At 37.8% G+C, this 21080-nt stretch overlaps 1 protein-coding gene and 1 non-coding gene across 6 annotated transcripts in view; both read left to right on the forward strand.

Moving 5' to 3' along the window:
* CCDC148 (coiled-coil domain containing 148) overlaps positions 1-21080 on the forward strand; it is a 266526-nt gene that overhangs the window by 123754 nt on the left and 121692 nt on the right. For all 5 annotated transcript variants that reach the window (XM_027130903.1, XM_027130913.1, XM_027130922.1 and 2 more), the window contains 2 exons: positions 15001-15139; positions 17647-17853. In XM_027130903.1, the coding sequence (XP_026986704.1) occupies positions 15001-15139; positions 17647-17853 (346 nt within the window). The remainder of the gene's footprint in view (positions 1-15000; positions 15140-17646; positions 17854-21080) is intronic.
* Positions 18598-18750, forward strand: LOC113605355 (U12 minor spliceosomal RNA). The gene has a single exon (XR_003427173.1). It is a non-coding gene; the product is annotated as a U12 minor spliceosomal RNA (small nuclear RNA).

A 21080-nucleotide genomic window follows, 5' to 3' on the forward strand; every position in this document is an offset into this window, starting at 1 on the left:
TGCTATTGAAAATACACAATGATTTTTTTTTGAATTTTATTTTATTTATTTTTTTATACAGCAGGTTCTTATTAGTTATCCATTGTATACATATTAGTGTATATATGTCAATCCCAATGTCCCAATTCATCACACCACCACCACCCCGCTGCCACTTTCCCCGCTTGGTGTCCATACATTTGCTCTCTACATCTGTGTCTCAATTTCTGCCCTGGAAACTGGTTCACCTGTACCATTTTTCTAGGTTCCACATATATGCATTAATACACGATGTTTGTTTTTCACTTTCTGACTTCACTCTGTATGACCATCTCTAGATTCATCCACATCTCTACAAATGATTCAATTTCTTTCCTTTTTATGGCTGAGTAATATTCCATTGTATATCTGTACCACATCTTCCTTATCCATTTGTCTGTCGATGGGCATTTAGGTTGCTTCCATGACCAGGCTATTGTAAATAGTGCTGCAATGAACATTGGGGTGCCTATGTCTTTTTGAATTATGGTTTTCTCTGGGTATATGCCCAGTAGTGGGATTGCTGGGTCATATGGTAATTCTATTTGTAGTTTTTTAAGGAACCTACATCTGTTCTCCATAGTGGCTGTATCAGTTTACATTCCCACCAGCAGTGCAAGAGGGTTCCTTTTTCTCCACACCCTCTCCAGCATTTGTTGTTTGTAGATTTTCTGATGATGCCTATTCTAACTGGTGTGAGGTGATACCTCATTGTAGTTTTGATTGGCATTTCTCTAATAATTAGTGATGTTGAGCAGCTTTTCATGTGCTTCTTGGCCATCTGTATGTCTTCTTTGGAGAAATATCTATATAGGTCTTCTGCCCCTTTTTGGATTGGGTTGTTTTTTTTTTTAATATTGAGCTGCATGAGCTGTTTATATATTTAGGAGATTAATCCTTTGTTGATTCATTTTCAAATATTTTCTCCCATTCTGAGGGATGTCTTTTCATCTTGTTTGTAGTTTCCTTTGCTGTGCAAAAGCTTTGAAGTTTCATCAGGTCCCATTTGTTTATTTTTGTTTTTATTTCCATTACTCTAGGAGGTGGATCAAAAAAGATCTTGCTGTGATTTACGTCAAAGAGTGTTCTTCTTATGTTTTCCTGTAAGAGTTTTATAGTGTCCTGTCTTACATTTAGGTCTCATCCATTTTGAGTTTATTTTTGTGTATGGTGTTAGGAAGTGTTCTAATTTCATTCTTTTACACGTAGCGGTCCAGTTTTCCCAGCACCACTTATTGAAGAGACTGTCTTTTCTCCATTGTATATCCTTGCCTCCTTTGTTATAGATTACTTGATCATAGGTGCATGGGTTTACCTCTGGACTTTCTAATCTGTTCCACTGATCTATATTTCTGGTTTTTTGCCAGTACCATATTGTCTTGATTACTGTAGCTTTGTAATATAGTCTTAAGTCAGGGAGTCTGATTCCTCCAGCTCCGTTTCTTTCCCTTAAGACTGCTTTGGCTATCTGGGGTCTTTTGTGTCTCCATACAAATGTTAAGAGTTTTTGTTCTAGTTCTATAAAAACGCCACTGGTAATTTGATAGGGATTGCATTGAATCTGTAGATTGCTTTGGGTAGTATAGTCATTTTCACAATATTGATTCTTCCAATCCAGGAACATGGTATATCTCTCTATCTGTTTGTATCATCTTTAATTTCTTTCATCAGTGTTTTATAGTTTTCTGCATACAGGTCTTTTGTCTCCCTAGGTAGGTTTATTCCTAGGTATTTCATTCTTTATGTTGCAGTGGTAAATGGGCGTGTTTCCTTAATTTCTTTTTCAGATTTTTCATTATTAGTGCATAGGAATGCAAGAGATTTCTGTGCATTAATTTTGTATCCTGCAACTTTACCATATTCATTAATTAGCTCTAGTAGTTTTCTGGTGGCACCTTTAGGATACTCTATGTATAGTATCATGTCATCTGCAAACAGTGACAGTTTTACTTCTTCTTTTCCAATGTGTATTCTTTTTATTTCTTTTTCTTTTCTGATTGCCGTGGCTAGGACTTCCAAAACTATGTTGAATAATAGTGGCGAGAGTGGACATTCTTGTGTTGTTCCTGATCTTAGAGGAAATGCTTTCAGTTTTTCACAATTGAGAATGATGTTTGCTGTGGGTTTGTTATATATGGCCTTTATTATGTTGATGTAGGTTCCCTCTATGCCCACTCTCTGGAGAGTTTTTGTCATAAATTGGTGTTGAATTTTGTCAAAAGCTTTTTCTGCACCTGTTGAGTTGATCATATGGTTTTTCTTCTTCAATTTGTTAATGTGGTGTAACACATTGATGATTTGCATATATTGAACAATCCTTGCATCCCTGGGATAAATTCCACTTGATCATGGTGTATGATCCTTTTAGTGTGTTGTTGGATTCTGTTTGCTAGTATTTTGTTGAGGATTTTTGCAGCTATATTCATCAGTGATATTGGTCTGTAATTTTCTTTTTTTGTAGTAGCTTTGTCTGGTTTTAGTATCAGGATGATGGTGGCCTCATAGAATGAGTTTGGGAGTGTTCCTTCCTCTGCAATGTTTTGGAAAAGTTTGATGAGGATGGGTGTTAGCTCTTCTCTAATTGTTTGATAGAATTCACCTGTGAACCTGTCTCCTCCTGGACTTTTGTTTGTTGGAAGATTTTTCATCACAGTTTCAATTTCATTACTTGTGATTGGTCTGTTCATATTTTCTATTTCTTCCTGGTTCAGTCTGGAATGTTACACCTTTCTAAGAATTTGTCCATTTCTTCCAAGTTGTCCATTTTATTGGCATAGTGTTACTTATAGTAGTCTCTTAGAATGCTTTGTATTTCTGCAGTGTCTGTTTTAACTTCTCCTCTTTCATTCTAATTTTATTGATTTGAGTCCTCTCCCTCTTTTTCTTGATGAGTCTGGCTAATGGTTTATCAATTTTGTTTAACTTCTCAAAGAACCAGCTTTTAGTTTTATTGATCTTTGCTATTGTTTTCTTTGTTTCTATTTCATTTATTTCTGCTCTGATCTTTATGATTTCTTTCCTTCTGTTAACTTTGCATTTTGATTGTTCTTTCTCTAGTTCCTTTAGGTGTATGATTACACTATTTATTTGTGATTTTTCTTGTTTCTTGAGCTAGGCTTGTATTGCTATAAACTTCTCTCTTAGAACTGCTTTTGCTGCACCCCATAGGTTTTGGATCATCATGTTTTCATTGTCATTTGTCTGTAGGTATTTTTTGATTTCCTCTTTGATTTCTTCAGTGATCTCTTGATTATTTAGTAACGTATTGTTTAGCCTCCATGTGTTTGTGTTTTTTACGTTTTTTTCCCTTTAATTTGTTTCTAATCTCATAGCGTTGTGGTGAGAAAAGGTGCTTGATATGATTTCAGTTTTCTTAAGTTTACTGAGGCTTGTTTTGTGACCCAAGATGTGATCTATCCTGGAGAATTTTTCATGCACACTTGAGAAGAAAGTGTAATCTGCTGTTTTTGGATGGAATGTCCTATAATATCAATTAAATCTATCTGGTCTGTTGTGTTATTTAAAGCTTCTGTTTCCTTATTTATTTTCATTTTGGATGATCTGTCCATTGGTGTAAGTGAGGTGTTAAAGTCCCCCACTAGTTTTGTGTTACTGTCTATTTCCTCTTTTATAGCTGTTAGCATTTGCCTTATGTATTGAGGTGCTCCTGTGTTGGGTGCATATATATTTATAATTGTTATATCTTCTTTTTGGATTGATCCCTTGATCATTATGTAGTGTCCGTCCTTGTTTCTTGTAACATTCTTTATTTTAAAGTCTATTTTTTCTGTTATGAGTATTGCCACTCCAGCTTTCTTTTGATTTCCATTTGCATGGAATATCTTTTTCCATCCCCTCACTTTCTGTCTGTATGTGTCCCTAGGTCTGAAGTGGGTGTCTTGTAGACAGCATATATATGGGTCATGTTTTTGTACCCGTTCAGTGAGCCTGTGTCTTTTGGTTGTAGCATTTAATTCATTCACATTTAAGGTAATTATCGATATATATGTTCCTATGACCATTTTCTTAATTGTTTTGGGTTTGTTTTTGTAGGTCCTTTTCTTGTGTTTCCCACTTAGAGAAGTTCCTTTAGCATTTGTTGTAGAGCTGGTTTGGTGTTGCTGAATTCTCTTAGCTTTTGCTTGTCTGTAAAGCTTTTTTTTTTTTTTTTTTTTTTTTTTTTTTTTTTTTTTTTTTTTTTTGCGGTACAGGGCTTCTCAGTGCTGCGGCCTCTCCTGCCGTGGAGCACAGGCTCTGGACGCACAGGCCCAGTGGCCACAGCTCACGGGCCCAGCCACTCCGCGGCACGCGGGATCCCCACAGACCGGGGCACCAACCTGCGGCCCCCGCATCGGCAGGCAGACTCTCAACTACTGCGCCACCAGGGATGTCCTGTAAAGCTTTTGATGTCTCCATTGAATCTGAATGAGATCCTTGCTCGGTAGAGTAATCCTGGTTGTAGTTTCTTCCCTTTCATCACTTTAAATATATCATGCCATTCCCTTCTGGCTTGTAGAGTTTCTGCTGAGAAATCAACTGTTAACCTTATGGGAGTTCCCTTGTATGTTATTTGTCATTTTTCCCTTGCTGCTTTCAGTAATTTTTCTTTGTCTTTAATTTTTGCCCATTTTATTACTATGTGTCTCAACGTGTTTCTCCTTGGGTTTCTCCTGTATTGGACTCTCAGCGCTTCCTGGACTTGGGTGGCTATTTCCTTTCCCATGTTAGGGAAGTTTTTGACTATAATCTCTTCAAATATTTTCTCAGGTCCTGTCTCTTCTCCTTCTGGTACCCCTATAATGCAAATATTGTTCCATTTAATGTTGTCCCAGTGGTCTCTTAGACTGTCTTCATTTCTTTTCATTCTTTTTTCTTTATTCTGTTCTGCAGCAGTGAATTCCACCATTCTGTCTTCCCGGTCACTTATCTGTTCTTCTGCCTCAGTTATTCTGCTATTGATTCCTTCTAGTCTATTTTTCATTTCATTTATCATATTGTTCATCTCTTTTTCTTTGTTCTTTAATTCTTCTAGGTCTTTGTTAAACATTTCTTGCACATTCTAGATCTTTGTCTTCATTCTTTTTCCGAGGTCCTGAATCATCTTCACTATCATTATTCTGAATTCTTTTTCTGGAAGGTTCCCTATCTCCTCTTCATTTAGTTGTTTTTTGGGTTTTTATCTTGTTCCTTCATCTGGTACATAGCCCTCTGCCTTTTCATCTTGTGTATCTTTCTGTGAGTGTGGTTTTTGTTCCACAGGCTGCAGGATTGTAGTTATTCTTGCTTCTGCTGTCTGCCCTCTCTAAAATCCACAATGATTTTTAACAATTTTGTCCCTCTGTGTATACATTGCTAACACCCCAAAGTTGTACTTTTTCAACTAAATTATTTGAATTTACCTAATTTTTAGTAACTTTCAAAATAACTGATTAGTAGCTTATGGACTTCCCTTATTGTTTTTTCTCTTAATACAGAACTCTTTACATTTATTAGAGAAAATTTTTTAAAAGTTGAGGCAAGCAAAGAGAAGAAACTAAAAGCTTATCTAAGTTTCTAACACCAGAGATATCCTCTGGTAACATTTTGTACATTTCAGATATATGTATATTGTTCATAAAAATGAAAAAATACTCTACACTATCCATTGTTTTTCCAGTTTGTGAACTGGATCCAATATTATTCATTTTTTCTATAAATGTTTACCAACCTTTTTCTATGTTTTAAGTCACTGTATTAAATATTCTTTACAGCATATTTGTTATTACATACATGGTATTATGATACATTGTTATAATTCATCCACACAAATTTAACCCATTTCCTGGTTTTGGGCAAATATATACGTATTACGTATTTTGATATTTGTTTTAAAACCTTGGAATAAAAAACCTTGTCACCATACTTTGAGTAATCCCACGGTTAATCCTTTTAGATGAATTCCTAGAAATGGAATTGCTGGCCAAAGGGCATGAAAAATTCTAAGGCTTTTGAGAGTATTGCCATATTGCCTTCCAGGAAGGTAGAAACAATTTATACTTTCACCAACAGGCTATCATTTGGTTCATCTTTTGGACTTGTTGGTCAAGGTATTGGCTATGGCTATCATGTGTGAATATCACCAGTGCCTTGTTCATATTCTCTTTCTCTCTCTTTTTCAGTATTTATATAGCATAGCTCTGACCCTGTACTTATGTCAGTTTTGCCAACAGAATTGGCAAAAAGATAAAAGATGAAATAGATAAAAACCAGCCTTAGAAGCCAGCATTCAGGAAACAGTGAGTGGCCTCACATGATTTTCTTTCTTTTATTTTTTTTAAATTGAAGTATAGTTGATGTACAATACTGTGGTAGTTTCAGGTATATAGCAAAGTGATTCATTTATCCATATATATGCATATATCTATATTCTTTTCTTGATTCTTTTCCATTTTAAGTTATCACAAGATATCAAATATAGTTCCCTGTGCTGTATAGTAAATCCTTGTTGATTGTCTATTTTATATATAGTAGTGTGTATCTGTTAATCCCATAGTCCTAATTTATCCCTCTCCCCACCTTCCCCTTTGGAAACCATAAGTTTGTTTTCTATGTCTCTCACATGATTTTCTTTAAAAAATATTTGAATAAACATATGCTTACATATGTGACTCTTGCTTGGTGAATAAAAGATAGAAGAAGGACGGGGAAAGGAGCATAATAAACCACTGACATTTGCTTACTTGATGAAGTTACAGGAAGTTTAAACACTTTGATTAGCAGGTGGCATTTTTCTCTGAGAATGTATTCTCAGAACTTTTGGAAAGATTCAGGGCCTGGTCATGTCCAGTCTGAGGTTCTACATTTCTGATCTGGGCTGATTGTATGTCAAGGGTGGTTAATAAGGGGAGAAGTGCTCAGAAACAGGAGCATAATTATTTGAACACTAATGTGTTCACTTAGTCACATTGTTTACATGACCCCCTCAAGCAATGTCCTTGATCACTGCAACTCCCATTTTCTCTTGGCGTATTCCAACATGGATTGTCCAACCTTACCTGGGAATTTGTATTTCTTCTGGGGAGGTAATAATTGCAGACTGTGATTTTATTTTTTTGTCATGTGTATTTCATAGCTTTCTCTTAAATACATCATTGAAAATATTTAATTACTTTATGATCATGAACTAAAAGCCACACTTGGTGATTGTTCAACCTACTCTGCGTTTGTTGTGGGAATGAAGTATATTTTAAATTCTCTTGACTATGGTGGAATACATTTTATCAAGGAAAAAAAATGGGTCCAATTTCTGCAGGATATCCCAAAAATTAGTCTTAGATTTTTGCTTTTGCTTAATTAATAACTCAGTCTGTGTATTTATTGATATGTTATGTTTGTTTAAATGTCTGTGAAAAGTATATCTAAGAATAGTGGCCATAAATTTCTAGTTCAGCAGGCTTTATTGTTAGGATCACTGTAGCCCACAACTGCCTTCTTGATATAATTGCCTCAAATAGAAACTATACAGTGTAATGTTGCATAAATATACATTTTTAATACTTCAGGAGACTGAAAAATCAGGGTTTTACAGGATGGAGTGAGAGTTACTTATGAGAGGTTTTTGTTTTTTTGCTGGATATGAAATCAAATTAATCTTGAGTAAATCAGATTGGAGAAAATGAAAACATAGCAGCTTGACAGATTTGTGTCCAGCACAATTGATATATGTTATTTTTAAACCTGGATGATATAGATAGAATTTGTTATTTAAATAATAAAATCTGTGTAACTATAAGCAAAGACAAGATTAAAATTTCTATAGACAGGATTGTCAAATTTTTACATGAGAGAAATTATAATACCTTACTTTATATATCAAGTCAATAATTAATAACAAGTTTTTCCTACTCCTTATACCTTGAAGTCCAACTGTGGGTAAATATAATCCTTTGAGGAAACTGTATCATTAAAACTGAGACTATGGAGAACTAGTAATGTAGGAAATTATAATCACCACACTCACAGGCGTGTGTTTATTTCCAACACTAGTGCCTATAAAAGAACATAAAGTTGAACATTGTTAATGTCTAAGAAAAAACAAACTAAGAAAAAGAACCATCATTCTTATATTCCAGTCTTACAGTTTCTTAATGATTACTGGTAGTTGGTTTGAGGTGATATTATAAGTGTTTTTATGTAGCAATTAAAATTTCAGAAGCCCTCATAATTGTTAATTAAACTTTTCCTCATCCCATCCCAAAGAAGTAAGCCAGTTCTATTATTTTTGCTTTTGAACCTGGAAAATTGAGTAATAATATCCATATAAAGTAACTTTATTCACTTCAACTTTATTGCACCTAAAAATATTCTTGCTCCCCAAAAGTGAAGAGTAAAATGGTACATGGAAGCAGATTTTGGCTCAATAGGATTTTTTTTTTAATTAGAGCAAATAATGTGTTTGTGGATGATCTTTTCTTTACCGATTCTGTTTGTTTGAGTTTGAGCTGTTTTTGTTTGGTTTTCTTTTTTTTTTTTTTGTCTTAAAAATGGCCTTTGGTGTTAAACACTTCTCTGTTCCCAGTCAGCTCAGGAGTGTCACTGTAGATGTTGGTCACTGGCCACATTGGATCTGCATCTCTACATTCTTCATAAAGCAATATTAGGATGCTACAATATTAGGAAGTACATTCCTTCCAAAGCAATATTAGGATGCTACTTTTTTAAAAAAAATGACTTTTAAAAAAGTCATTTTTCTTCCATTCAGCTGTCAAATAGGATATCTTTAGCTGAAAGTAAGAGAATACCCAACCCAAGTCAAAGTAACATAAATAATAAAGCGACTTCTTGTTTCATTCGAAGCATAGAGGTAGAGAAGTCCAAGCACAGCAAGGCCTAGTTTTCTGCATTCTCTTGCCCTGCCTTCCTGCAGGGTAGATAGATGACTTTCTGCCAGACAACTAGAGCAGTTCCACACTGCCACACTCAGAAGCAGAAGGGGACCTTTTCTTCCTTGTGACTTGTTTTAAGAGCTAGGAAACCTTTGCCCCCAGAAGACTTCTCCTCCCATTTCGGTGGCCTTTTGGGCCTTTTGTCCATGATTATATCGAACACTGGGAAGAGGAACGGAAAGCTTGAGAACAGATGTTTGTGAATGGCTTAAGATCAGTCAAGATTCACTCCTGGGGCTGGAATGGGGCTCACTTACCCTGAAGTGGGGGGCCTGTACAGGAAGGTGGTAAATCTTGAATAAAATCAGGATTATGGTGAGCAGGAGCAAGAGTAGAGGTGATGTCTGCTACAATTACCTTTTCCTTACAGTTCTTGTGATGAATATAATTATTTAAAACCTAGCATATGGGATGGCTGAGCTATTACATTTTACTTTTAACAAGCTGTTTTATCTTGATCATATTATTTCTAAACTTCCACTAGGAATTATACTGCCTCTTAAAACTAGTGGTGGATGGAGATAGGCACAAAAGATGGTTTAGGTGTATTGTCACCATCCCAGCTACTCCACCTCCAAAAAATACACATTCTAAGTAAAAAATTCAGCTTTCCATGCAAACTACTTTTAAACAGTATCTAAGTAAAAACAGATACAAAAGCAGATACAGAGTGCTTGTTATGAAAATAACAATTGCAGCTTCCAAATAAATCACTTAACCTCCTCTTCTGACCAGATTCTCATTCCTAAACTCTCCTCTAAGAAATTCTGGAGGGTCCTATTTTCACTTTCCTGTCACCCCTCAGAAGAAGGCGGCTTTGGATGCTGGTCCAAGTTCTGGCTTTATCTTCTGGACCACTTTTGTTGTTGTTGTTGATTCTTCAATTCAGTGGATTTTTTTTTTTTGTGGTATGCGGGCCTCTCATTGTCGTGGCCTCTCCCGTTGTGGAGCACAGGCTCCGGACGCGCAGGCTCAGCGGCCATGGCTCACGGGCCCAACCGCTCCGCAGCATGTGGGATCTTCCCAGACCGGAGCACGAACCCGTGTCCCCTGCATCGGCAGGCGGACTCTCAACCACTGCGCCACCAGGGAAGCCCAATTCAGTGGATTTTGACCATACTCCTAAGAGCCCACTTTATTCTGGCTGTCAACTCCCACCTGAGTAGGTAAACTGGGCAGAGCCTGGGGAGCCAGGAGAGTGAGGACTGCTAAATGGGAATGATCTCCTGGAAGACAATGTACATACCCAAACAACATCTAAGGAGCCGATTCTGTTGGTCAGAAATGAGTCTGCGGCCAGAGGGCCCTCTGTAAACCAGGCTGAAAATCAAAGATTTGTGTTTGGACAATAGGCCTGGGGTGGGGTGGTGAAGAGCTGGGGAGACAGTTTCAGGAACCAGGCTGATTAGATTCAATGTTTGGATGGGTATGATTTGGAAAGACAACTTTGAAAAGTGGTGTCAAGTTGTATTTTCTAGAGGGTCAGACCCAATGCTGCCAAACAAGCAGATTGTGTCAGAACCATCTATTATCCACATTATTCCACCAGTGGCTCACTCCCCTGATAGCATTACACTTGAAGAGACAAGAGCTTTTCTTCAATCCAGATTCACTATGGCCATTTGCCAGTCAAGGTAGTCATCAGATGCTGGTAACTGCATCGGCTAGCATCAGGAGGCCCTAATTGCCATTTTGCTGGAAAGCCCCCTTCACTCTGAGAAAATATAAGACAAGTTCAGCCAGTTAGAATACACAGTGTTTAGTCTCATAGACTTGTCCCTGCTGTTAAGGTACCTGTTGCCCTACATGGGCTGTTTGCCATGGCTGGCTGCCCCCACCCCACTAAATGTCTTTTGATGTCACGGAACCAGAACCCTGGGGAAGTGGTTTAACACGATTATGAAGAAAACTGGTAGTTAAGTTGATTGTGAGTCAGGTTAGGATTTTTGTAACGATTCAAACAGGTAGAATTATGGAGACAGTTGGCCTTGGTCTCGTTGAATTCTCACAGCCCTGTTGTCCTCCTTTTCTGAGTTACCTGTTTTGTCTCATATCCTAGGAAATCACGATGAAATGATATTGGTGGACCTCAATTGGAAGTGGGGGATGGAGGGTAAGGACTGAGCAATAAATACCTCATCCTCCTGCAGGCTGAAATTTCCTGAAACATTTTAAATTAGAAAATTTGGATGGACAGAAAAATGGAAATTGCAGAGACCTACCAAAGATCTTTTGTCTGAAGATATTTTTTTAAGTACAAAATTTTAGGATAATTTGCTATTTTATATAGATATTTTTTTCTACAATGAAAAGATGAAGGTTAGAAAAGATAAATGTCCAGATTTGAATTTAGAAATTCAGATACGTTAAATTTGATTTTATCTTAGATGCCAAGTAGGAAATGGCTACTTTGTTATTGTGAAGAGGCTATCATGTTTGAATATTCATCTTAGATTTTTACTACCCAGAAGACTCAGTATATATATATATATATATATATATATATATATATAGTGGTGGAAGTTTTCTCCCTCACAGACAGCATCCTAATGGAGATGCATGACTCTGCCAATAGTGTTGCTGATGTGAATATTTGCTTCAAAATTTAAGCCAGCAGCTCTGGAAATTGCTATAAGTACTCTAAAATAATAATATTGTGAGTATTTATATTATCATTTCTTTTTTTAAAGTTTTTTTAATATAATTTTATTTATTTTTATTTTTGGCTGCATTGGGTCTTCATTACTACGTGCAGCCTTCTCTCTAGTTACGGCGAGCAGCGGCTACTCTTTGTTGTGGTGCGCGGGCTTCTCATTGCAGTGGCTTCTCTTGTTGAGGAGCACTGCCTTCTAGGCGCACGGGCCTCAGTAGTTGTGGCACGTGGGCTCAGTAGTTGTGGCTTGTGGGCTCTAGAGCGCAGGCTCAGTAGTTGTGGCGCATGGGCTTAGTTGCTCCGCGGCATATGGGATCTTCCCAGACCAGGGCTTGAACCCGTGTCCCCTGCATTGGCAGGCAGATTCTCAACCACTGCACCACCATGGAAGCCCTATCATTTCTTATAAGCATGTTTTTCGTTTTTATCCTACATCTAATAGAAAAATGACTTACAATTTGTGTAATTGTGGTAATTGGAAAAAGCTGTTGAGATGTGAGGTTTCCAAAATCAATAGGAGCAAAATGGATGTGATCATTGTTCATATCATACTTGGTTTGAAATATGTAGTTTTAATGTTATATTATCTTCATATGTTTAAGTGGTTTTAATGTTGTCACTAAAATGGTACCTAATTAATACATTCATGCAATGTATAAAAATGTACTGAGTACCACAAATTCTTCTGCTGCTATGTTTATTTATAGCAATGCACACTGCTTAATGTATGCTTTTATTTAAAAAACATTTTTGTAAATGTTTGCTATCTGCACTTTGAGGATAGCCACAATCTTACACCACAATTCAGTATGAGAGATCATCAAAACAATTAGCTTAGAAGTACCTTTCCATTTGCCAAAGAATTTAAATAATTTTTGACAATTATGGGTAAGGTTGCTCATAGATTATCTTAGGTCAATTCTGTAAAAGCAAATCTGAGACAGGGATTGTAAGAACATGTGATTTGTTGGGCAGTGCTCTCAGGAGAAGGATGGTAAGGGAAGCAGGATGGAGGAGGGGAAGATGTCTGTGGCAGAAGATCTCAATGGAAACAGGTTACAGTTTGCTCCCACAGTGAAACTCTGGAGCACGAATGGCATCACAGAGTTGGTCTCATCTTGAGGCAAGTGGCCTGGCCTTCTGTACCCCCATGTCAGCCAGTCGTTGGTTGAGGTTGGCTCTGAAAGGTGGTGGGAGAATAGCCTCCTGGGTGAGGCAGTTCCCATCTAGCCCAGGACAGTTCTTCAGAGGAGGAAGGTACATCTGTGAATTACCAGCATTTTGAAGATAGGAATTCTAGCTCATCAAGGTGATCTAGCCTGGCACCAACAGCATCCTTTATATAGATAAATGACAATTTAAAAGAACAGAGAGCTTATTGGACCTAGATTCTGTCGCTTCCTCCTCCCCAGCACATACACCCCTACACGTCTATCCTTGTAATCAAATAAAGATGGAAATTCAAACTGTATTCAGGTCCCTTTGATTACAGAAACAGTTTAAAAGCATAAATGAGGACATCGACTCTGGGTCTATTCCTTTTTCTGATTGCTTGCCATGTAGAAATGTGGCTAACTCTGCTATTAAAATGCATTTATGTTATCATGAATGAAATGAGTTCCTTGAGAGAGGACCTGAGATACTGTCCCTGAAGACTTGAGGGTGTTTTAAATGCCAAAACCACTCAGGCAATCCTTTCTCCAGGCTTAATACTCCTATTTGAGATGCTTTATTTGCAGAAGCCTTTGGCTTAACTGATTCAGAGAGACCCCAAACACTCAATGTGTTCAATGAATGAAATCTCAAATTCTTTCTCTGCAATATATTATCATGTCATACAGAAGAAATGTAGAGTTTGCTTCTTCCTAATGGAACACTTCCAGCCCACTTTTTCTTCCTATTATAGAGCTGTTAGAGAAGGTTATCTTCTTTGAAAAATAACTTTGTTTCTTTCTTGCTACTTATCAGTATCATGAAATACTTTACAGAAACTGGGTAAGTTGGATGAGGATGGTAGAATTCCCATTAGTGTCACTGATTTAAAGAGGTTTTTATTGTTTTAAATTGTCAAATATTTTTCAAGGGCATAGAGGACATACTGTAAAAATTCTTTAAATTGCACAACTAACTTTAAAGTAGAAGGCCAATGATAGAAATAAACAATAGCAAGTCTCCATCTTGGATCAAAGAAATATTTGTTGCTAATAATATTCCCTCTGATTGCATCTGTATTTGATTATTCCAACTTATTAAACAGGAATGATGATATGCAAATAAACTCAGAATAATAAAGAAACATTAATTCAGTCTAGAGTTCAAGCTGATATTGTAACCTTTTTACTTTGCATAGGGCTTTGCTAATACACAAACCAGGCCAGTACCTCGGAAAGTTCTGAACTAAAAAAGGTATTTTGGAGCATGATGGATATGTTATTGGGAAGGTGACGTGAAGGGATCCTGTTACAAATGATTTCTTTAGTGATCTGAAATTTAATGCCACTGGTTATCTTTTTACTACCAATATCTAGTCTTACCTCCACAAAGCAAGAAGATGAGCGGGTAAAATAAAAGATAATTTTAGACTTACTTTTTTTTTTTTGGCTGCGTTGTGTCTTTGTTGCTGCGAGTGGGCTTTTGTCTAGTTGTGGTGAGGTGGGGGCTACTCTTCCTTGTGGTGCACAGGCTTCGCATTGTGGTGGCTTCTCTTGTCGCGGAGCACAGGCTGTAGGTGCACGGCTTCAGTAGTTGTGGTGCGCGGGCTCAGTAGTTGCGGCTCATGGGCTCTAGAGCGCAGGCTCAGTAGTAGTGGTACGTGGGCTTAGTTGCTCCACAGCATGTGGGATTTTCCTGGACCAGGGCTCGAACCCGTGTCCCCTGCATTGGCAGGTGGATTCTTAACCATTGTGCCACAAGGGGAGTCCCTAGACTTACTTCTAAAGTGAACCTTAATATGTGCCTTCCTCAGGCCTTGGTTTCCTTTGTGTATTGTTTATTTGACTCTTTACATTTGTGTTTTCCTCCAGTCTAGAAACAGGAAGTTTGTTGAATTAGCAAAATTCCTTTTTAATCTGTAGAGTTAATAATTTATTATTTCATTCATTGGTCATAATTTTTAAAATATTGTTGTAGGCAAGATAGAATAAATATTTTAAAAATATTATGTCTCATTGTTAAACTTCTTCAAATTATTCCTGAAACTCATGGCAAGACCAAATAAAGGATTGAAAGAACCCATTGTGTTATAATTTAGAACTTTTTCTATAGGAGACATTTAATTTGGCTAATGTATTTTTTAAAAAGTCTTTATTTAATATAATCATCATCATTCACTAACAGCTTAAACAGTTTAAGGTCCCTCAAACTCCATGATTGCTTAAAGTGTTGTGACATTTTTATTTCTTCCAGAAACTTCCAATTAAGTGATGAAGACCACTGGTTTTACCAGGCTCTTGTGGATCAGTATCCTGGGGATCTCAGTGGCAGAAGGACTCTGTATCTGGACATGTTACAGAGACATTTTCCTCACAAATCGAGGCATGATTTGGTGAGTGCTGGACCCTATATGCTGGCAAGTTAAATTGTTTTAATGATTGATAATTATTGAGCAAAATATATATATACTTTAAATGGTGCTCTAAAATGATTTTTTTTTCTGCACTCTAGAAAATAATAGGGTTATATTTTGAAAGTCTACCATTTTTCGGGTCAGTGTGGTGCATAAAAAGGTGGGAGATCCCTCTGGCCACGTTCACTCTTCTGTGGCTTACTTGCCACAGAGAGCTTCACCATGGTCCCCTGGGTTGCTCTGCTAGTGTTGACCTCCAGGTGTCTGTACATTCACCTGCCCATTTCAGAGGTTCTGCCATCTCTGAGTCTTGCCTGAAAATGGGGTGCCTGCTCCTGCCTTCACACAGCCTACCACACCTCAGTCCTTCTAGTCGTGGGGAAGCCAACACTTGCCTTGGGAGCTGGTGCCTACCTACACCATCCCCACCACAACTCCACTTGATCCCCCTAGACGGGTCTAAACACAAATGCCCCAAATTCATAACTCAGAGTCCTGGCTGAAATTTCCCTGGGAAGTTATGGTTACATTCTTTAGTGGACAAGGTAACATAGACAAGGAAACAGAAGTTACCATGTCACCAGTGAATTTCATAGTAACTCACTTTAAAACATATATGTAAACAAACATGCATAGACTCTTACCTTTTTTAAAAAAAATAAATTTATTTATTTTTGGCTACGCTGGGTCTTCGTTGCTGTGCACAGGCTTTTCTCCAGCTGCGTCGAGCTGGGGCTACTCTTCGTTGTGGCGCATGGGTTTCTCATTGCAGTGGCCTCTCGTTGCAGAGCACGGGCTCTAGGCACGTGGGCTTCAGTGGTTGTGGCACGTGGGCTCACTAGTTGTGGCTCGTGGGCTTCAGAGTGCAGGCTCAGCAGTTGTGGCACACGGGCTCAGCTGCTCCACGGCATGTAGAATCTTCCCGGACCAGGGCTCGAACCCATGTTGCCTGCAGGGAAGTCCGACTCTTACCTTTTAAATAGGCCATGCTATAAAATATTATCACATACCCAGCATTTTGTAATTGTTTTAAATCAAGCAAGTAACAATACTAACGTGTATAGAATTTATCCTATCTCAGTCATGTGTAAACTCCTGTAATGCACATAACAGTGGATGAGAGAAGTACTATAGTTATCCTTACTTTTCAGGTGAAGAAACTGAGGCAAAGGCCACACAACTAGTATGACCAACCTCTTTTATCCTTTCCCACCCACCAACCCCCACCCAATTATTTGTTTTAATTCTGACCTTTATTTTATAGCAAATCCTTGTTGTGTAAAAAACATGTTATATAATAATTCATTCTGGATTTTACAAAACTCTTAATTTACTAAATTAGATCTTTCTTTTTATTCCCTATAGATTCTGTTTGCTTCTGTGACCAGCTGTCATTTTTAACTGTGTAGATTTTTATATTTGCCTACTATTAATATGATAAAGATTTTTGCATTTACTTCTTACATTGGGATAATTAGTATGCATTTCTGCATGGTGTATACTTCCTTAATGTTTGCCAAGTTTTAAGCATATTCTTGGCTTAGGGGAATAAAGCTAAGAAGTTTACCAAACAGAATTTAGAAGCTGATATTTGGTTTCAGTGAAGCCATAGCCCGTTTCATTATGTACTTAATTAACCATACCTAAGTTATTTTTTTTAGGTAGGACCAACCTTATGCTGCTCGCTAGCTTCTTTTCTCACATCGCTTAGGGGTTAAGTAATGTATCAAATTCAGAGATGTGGTCTATACTGGCAAAATAAAGAATTATTTAGAGCACTGACTCTCAATTGCAGGAGACACACCTCTATATAAGTATTTCAGAATCACCTACAGAGATTTTTCGAACTACTCAGGCTATCTCCCGTCCTGTTCTTTCCCTCAAGACTCAAATCTCCCAGGGTTGGGATTCACTGGCAGCAGGAACTATTGGTACCTATGTAAGAATATCATGTCCCTCAGGAGTGTGGGATGGGAAGGGCTACTGTCATTGCTATAAATACTTCAAGTTTAGATGTCTGAACATCTGATTGTTTCAGTAATCAAGGGCAAACTGAGTTTTCAGGATTATTGTGGCAATTTTTAATGTTTATTAGCATATATCTAACTGAAGCACCTGGAGTCACTGTTAATACAGCAAAGCTGATTTAAAGATGGAGTATTTTTGAAATTATATGTAGGGGAAATCATATTTTCTGCTCATAGATTCATTGCTATATAGGGGTAGAAGTTGTTTTAGGGCTGTCTGGTCTGACTCCATCCTGTATAAAACTTAAAAACATTTAATGACTGGTCCTCAGTCACCAGTTAGCCATGGGCTCAGAACGCTGGGACTGGTACTTGGTCCTGGTTGTTGTATTTACTATTAAGATGTTTGTCCCTTATTTTTCAAAATCATTGGTTATAATTCATTTTATTCACTTTTGTAACAATGACATAAAGCGTAGGCTCAGTTTCATAAGCGTTTACCACCTGTTACCTTTTCAGGTCGAACATGAAAAATATTGTGACCAATATCGCTTTGCTAAGGAGCAGCGAAAGATCCTGATAGCAAGTTGGAGTAAGAATAGGAGAGACTTTATACAGAAGGCTGTGCTGACAGTGGCCGAGGCCTGTGCAACTCATGAAATGGAAAACATGTTGGTTAAGGATAGGAAAAAGCAACAGGAAGTGTGTGCTGATCTGAAAGCCAAGGTGAGACGCTTTGCAGAAGGTGCTTTAGTATTTGCCTGGGTATTCACTTAAGAATTCACTTTTCCCTTTTGTTCAATTCCAACCTAAAGTCCCATTTCTCTAAAAAGCCTATTTTGAATACAATTGTTAGTTCAAACCATATGAAATTGAAATTCTTTTAGATCAAAAATTGTGAACAATCAACAATTTCATACGGTTCAACCTGAAGTTACTATAACAGGAGGTGAATATTGAAGTTTTGATTGAGGATGTCCAATACCAACCACAAATGCTGTACATCAGAGTGAGGTGCTGGATGAAAATGCAGAATGTAATTATAAAGTAAATGTCTGACGCTGCTCCAGACTCATGGACCTCTCATTCACATTAAAGATGTTTTTTAAAAAAAGGGTCAAATTATGAAGAGGAGGGAGGATTTGTGAAGAGAAACATTGAGGAGAGCCTGATGGGCTGTGTGTGAGCACTCAGCAGAGTGAGGGGGGAGCAGACAGGGTTTTCCTCCTGCTCAGACCCAGCGAGGGGCCTCCAGGATGACTTGGAGAGTTGAGTGTGTAACCCCTGTAGTTGGAGGCTTGAGCACTGGTGTCTGACACTCGCAGGGAAATATAGAGGAATTACGTTAGTGGCAGAACTGAAAACAAGAGTGGCTGCTGTGCCTGGTCACGGGTACATGAGTCCTGGAGGCCCCATGTGAAGATGGCCTCTCTAGGAGCGTTGGAAGGGCCACCAAACATGAATTGTATCATGCCTTAAACTTATGAGTAAGGAAAATAATGATTTGGGGTGGTGCCAAATCCTTACTGCTAATGTGAGGTGAATTTTTGAGTGGGTAAAGGTTGCCCCTAAGGTGACCTGCTTATTTTGCAGGATGCCTGGGAGTTGTGATTTGGCAATCCGCCTCATACTTAAAGAGTAGAATGGTCTGAACCATACAAACTGGAGAAGCTGAGACAGGACCCGGGAGCTAACTAATTCCCCGAGCAGGGGACTGGTCGGACCTCACAAAATTGCCAACAATATTATTACCCATGAAACTGTTGAACCTGGAGTTGGTGACCTTAGCCAGCTCTCTGAAACTTAGTAGTTCTGTAACTGCAGTATAATGCCAACTGCTTGTTTGTGGTTGAGAAATAAAGATACATGAGGCATACGCACATACACAGTTGTATTGAGTTACAGCATACATACAGTGCCCAAATATTAATTTACTGATAAATGACATGGTAGGATGATGATGGTGCAACAAGAAATTATATTCTCTTGATAGAAAAAATAAGCTGGTAGATGTTATATTATAGCAGTTAATAGCATATAGAAACAAATGTCTCTATTTTAAAACATCAGAGGAAAAATGTCTGCTCTGCATTTTTTTCTTTTTTTAATATTTATTTATTTGGTAGTGCCAGGTCTTAGTTGCGGCAGGCGGGCTCCTTAGTTGCGGCATGCATGTGGGATCTAGTTCCCTGACCAGGGATTGAATCCGGGCCCCCTGCATTGGGAGCGCAGAGTCTTAACCACTGCACCACATTTTTTTAAACAAAAATATATTTCTTTTGACATTGCATAAGCTTAGGACCTAAAAGCAATAGAAGCTGCATCAAGCCCTATCTACCATGGGCTACAGAGCTAATGTGTGTTTCTTCTCCATCTGTGACTGATTAGGAACACTCAGTGACTCTAAAAAAAAAAGGTGGAGGGTAGTCAGGGGCCACGACAAGTCCTTATGTACTCCTAGTCTGTTTATACTTATTTTGCACACATTATCATTAGCCCTTAAACTATGCTATAGGTGATATTTTCTTTTTATTGTATTACCTTGAGGTAAACATACATGCAGTAGAGCACACAGAACCTAAGTGTGCTATTGAATAAAGTTTTATAAATATATGCTGCCCATAGAAATACCATCAGGGTCAAGGTATAGAACCGCTCAGAAGACTCTCTCATGCCTTTTCTCAGTATATACTGGCCCCATTCATGACCACTATTCTGAATTCATCACCATAGGTTAGTTTTGCTTATTGGTGAATTTCATATGAATCGAATCATACAGTATATACTCTTTTACACTTCTTTCACTCATCATATCTGTGAGTTTCGTCCTTGTTGCATGTTGCAATTATTTGTTCTTTTTTATAGCTGGGTAGTACTTCCTACATAATATACATGTACCACAATTTATTTGTATGTTCTCCTATTGATGGGAATTTGTGTTGCTTTCAGGTTTTTGCTGTTATGATAATGGTGCTATGAACATTCTTGAACATGTCTTATGGTGGTCATAGGCCCTCATATCTCTTGGATAAGTACCTAGGAGTGGAATCGCTGCATCATAAGGCTCATGGGTGTTTCACTTTAGTAAAGACTGCCAAATAGTTTTCCAAAGTGGTTATATAAATTTGCAGCCACTTTCAGTTGCTCCACATCCTCACCAACATTGATGTTGCCAATCTTTCACTTCAGCTAATCTGATGGATGTGTAGTGGCACCTCATTATGATTTTCATTTGCATTTAGAATAAAGATATTGAGCAGCTTTTCTTATGCATATTGGCCATTTGAATATTCTCTTTTGTGAAATGGCCACTTAGGTCCTTTGCCCATTTTTCTATTCCATCGCTTGCCTTTTTTTCTTACTCATTTGTATGTTCTTTATATATTCTGTATGCAGGTTCTATTTTTTTCTCCCAATCTGTAACTTGTCTCTTCACACTCTTAACATTGTTTTTTCATAAACAAACCTTCTTAATTTTAATGAAATTCTGTTTTTTTTAATTTTAAATGTCTTTGAGGTATAAGTTATATACTGTACAAATCACCCTTTTTAGTGTACAGTTCTGAGTTTTGACAAATGCCTGACACGTAACCTCCCCTGCAGTCAGGATGTAGAACTGTTCCATCACTGTCAGCCATCCTTCATGCCTCTTTGTAGTCAACACCTCACCCACCTTCAGCCTTTGGCAACTACTGATCTCTGTCCCTATAGTTTGCCTATTCTAAAATGTCATATAAATGTAACCATTATAGTATGCGCTTTTTTGAGTCTGGCTTTTTTCCCTTAGCATAATGCCTTTGAAATCCAGCCACGTTATTGTGTATGTCAATAGTTTCGTCGTTTTTATTGCTGTGTAGTATTCCGTGATATGGGTTTATCACAGTTTATCCATTCACCAGTTGTCTTCAGTTTTTGGCAATTAGTGGTACTTTGCTTATGGTGGGAGTAGGCTT

The sequence above is a fragment of the Aethalodelphis obliquidens genome, unplaced genomic scaffold, assembly GCF_003676395.1.
Source record: "Aethalodelphis obliquidens isolate GAN/ISIS:26980383/991018 unplaced genomic scaffold, ASM367639v1 scaffold2, whole genome shotgun sequence".
In the NCBI taxonomy this organism is placed as follows: Eukaryota; Metazoa; Chordata; class Mammalia; order Artiodactyla; family Delphinidae; genus Aethalodelphis; species Aethalodelphis obliquidens.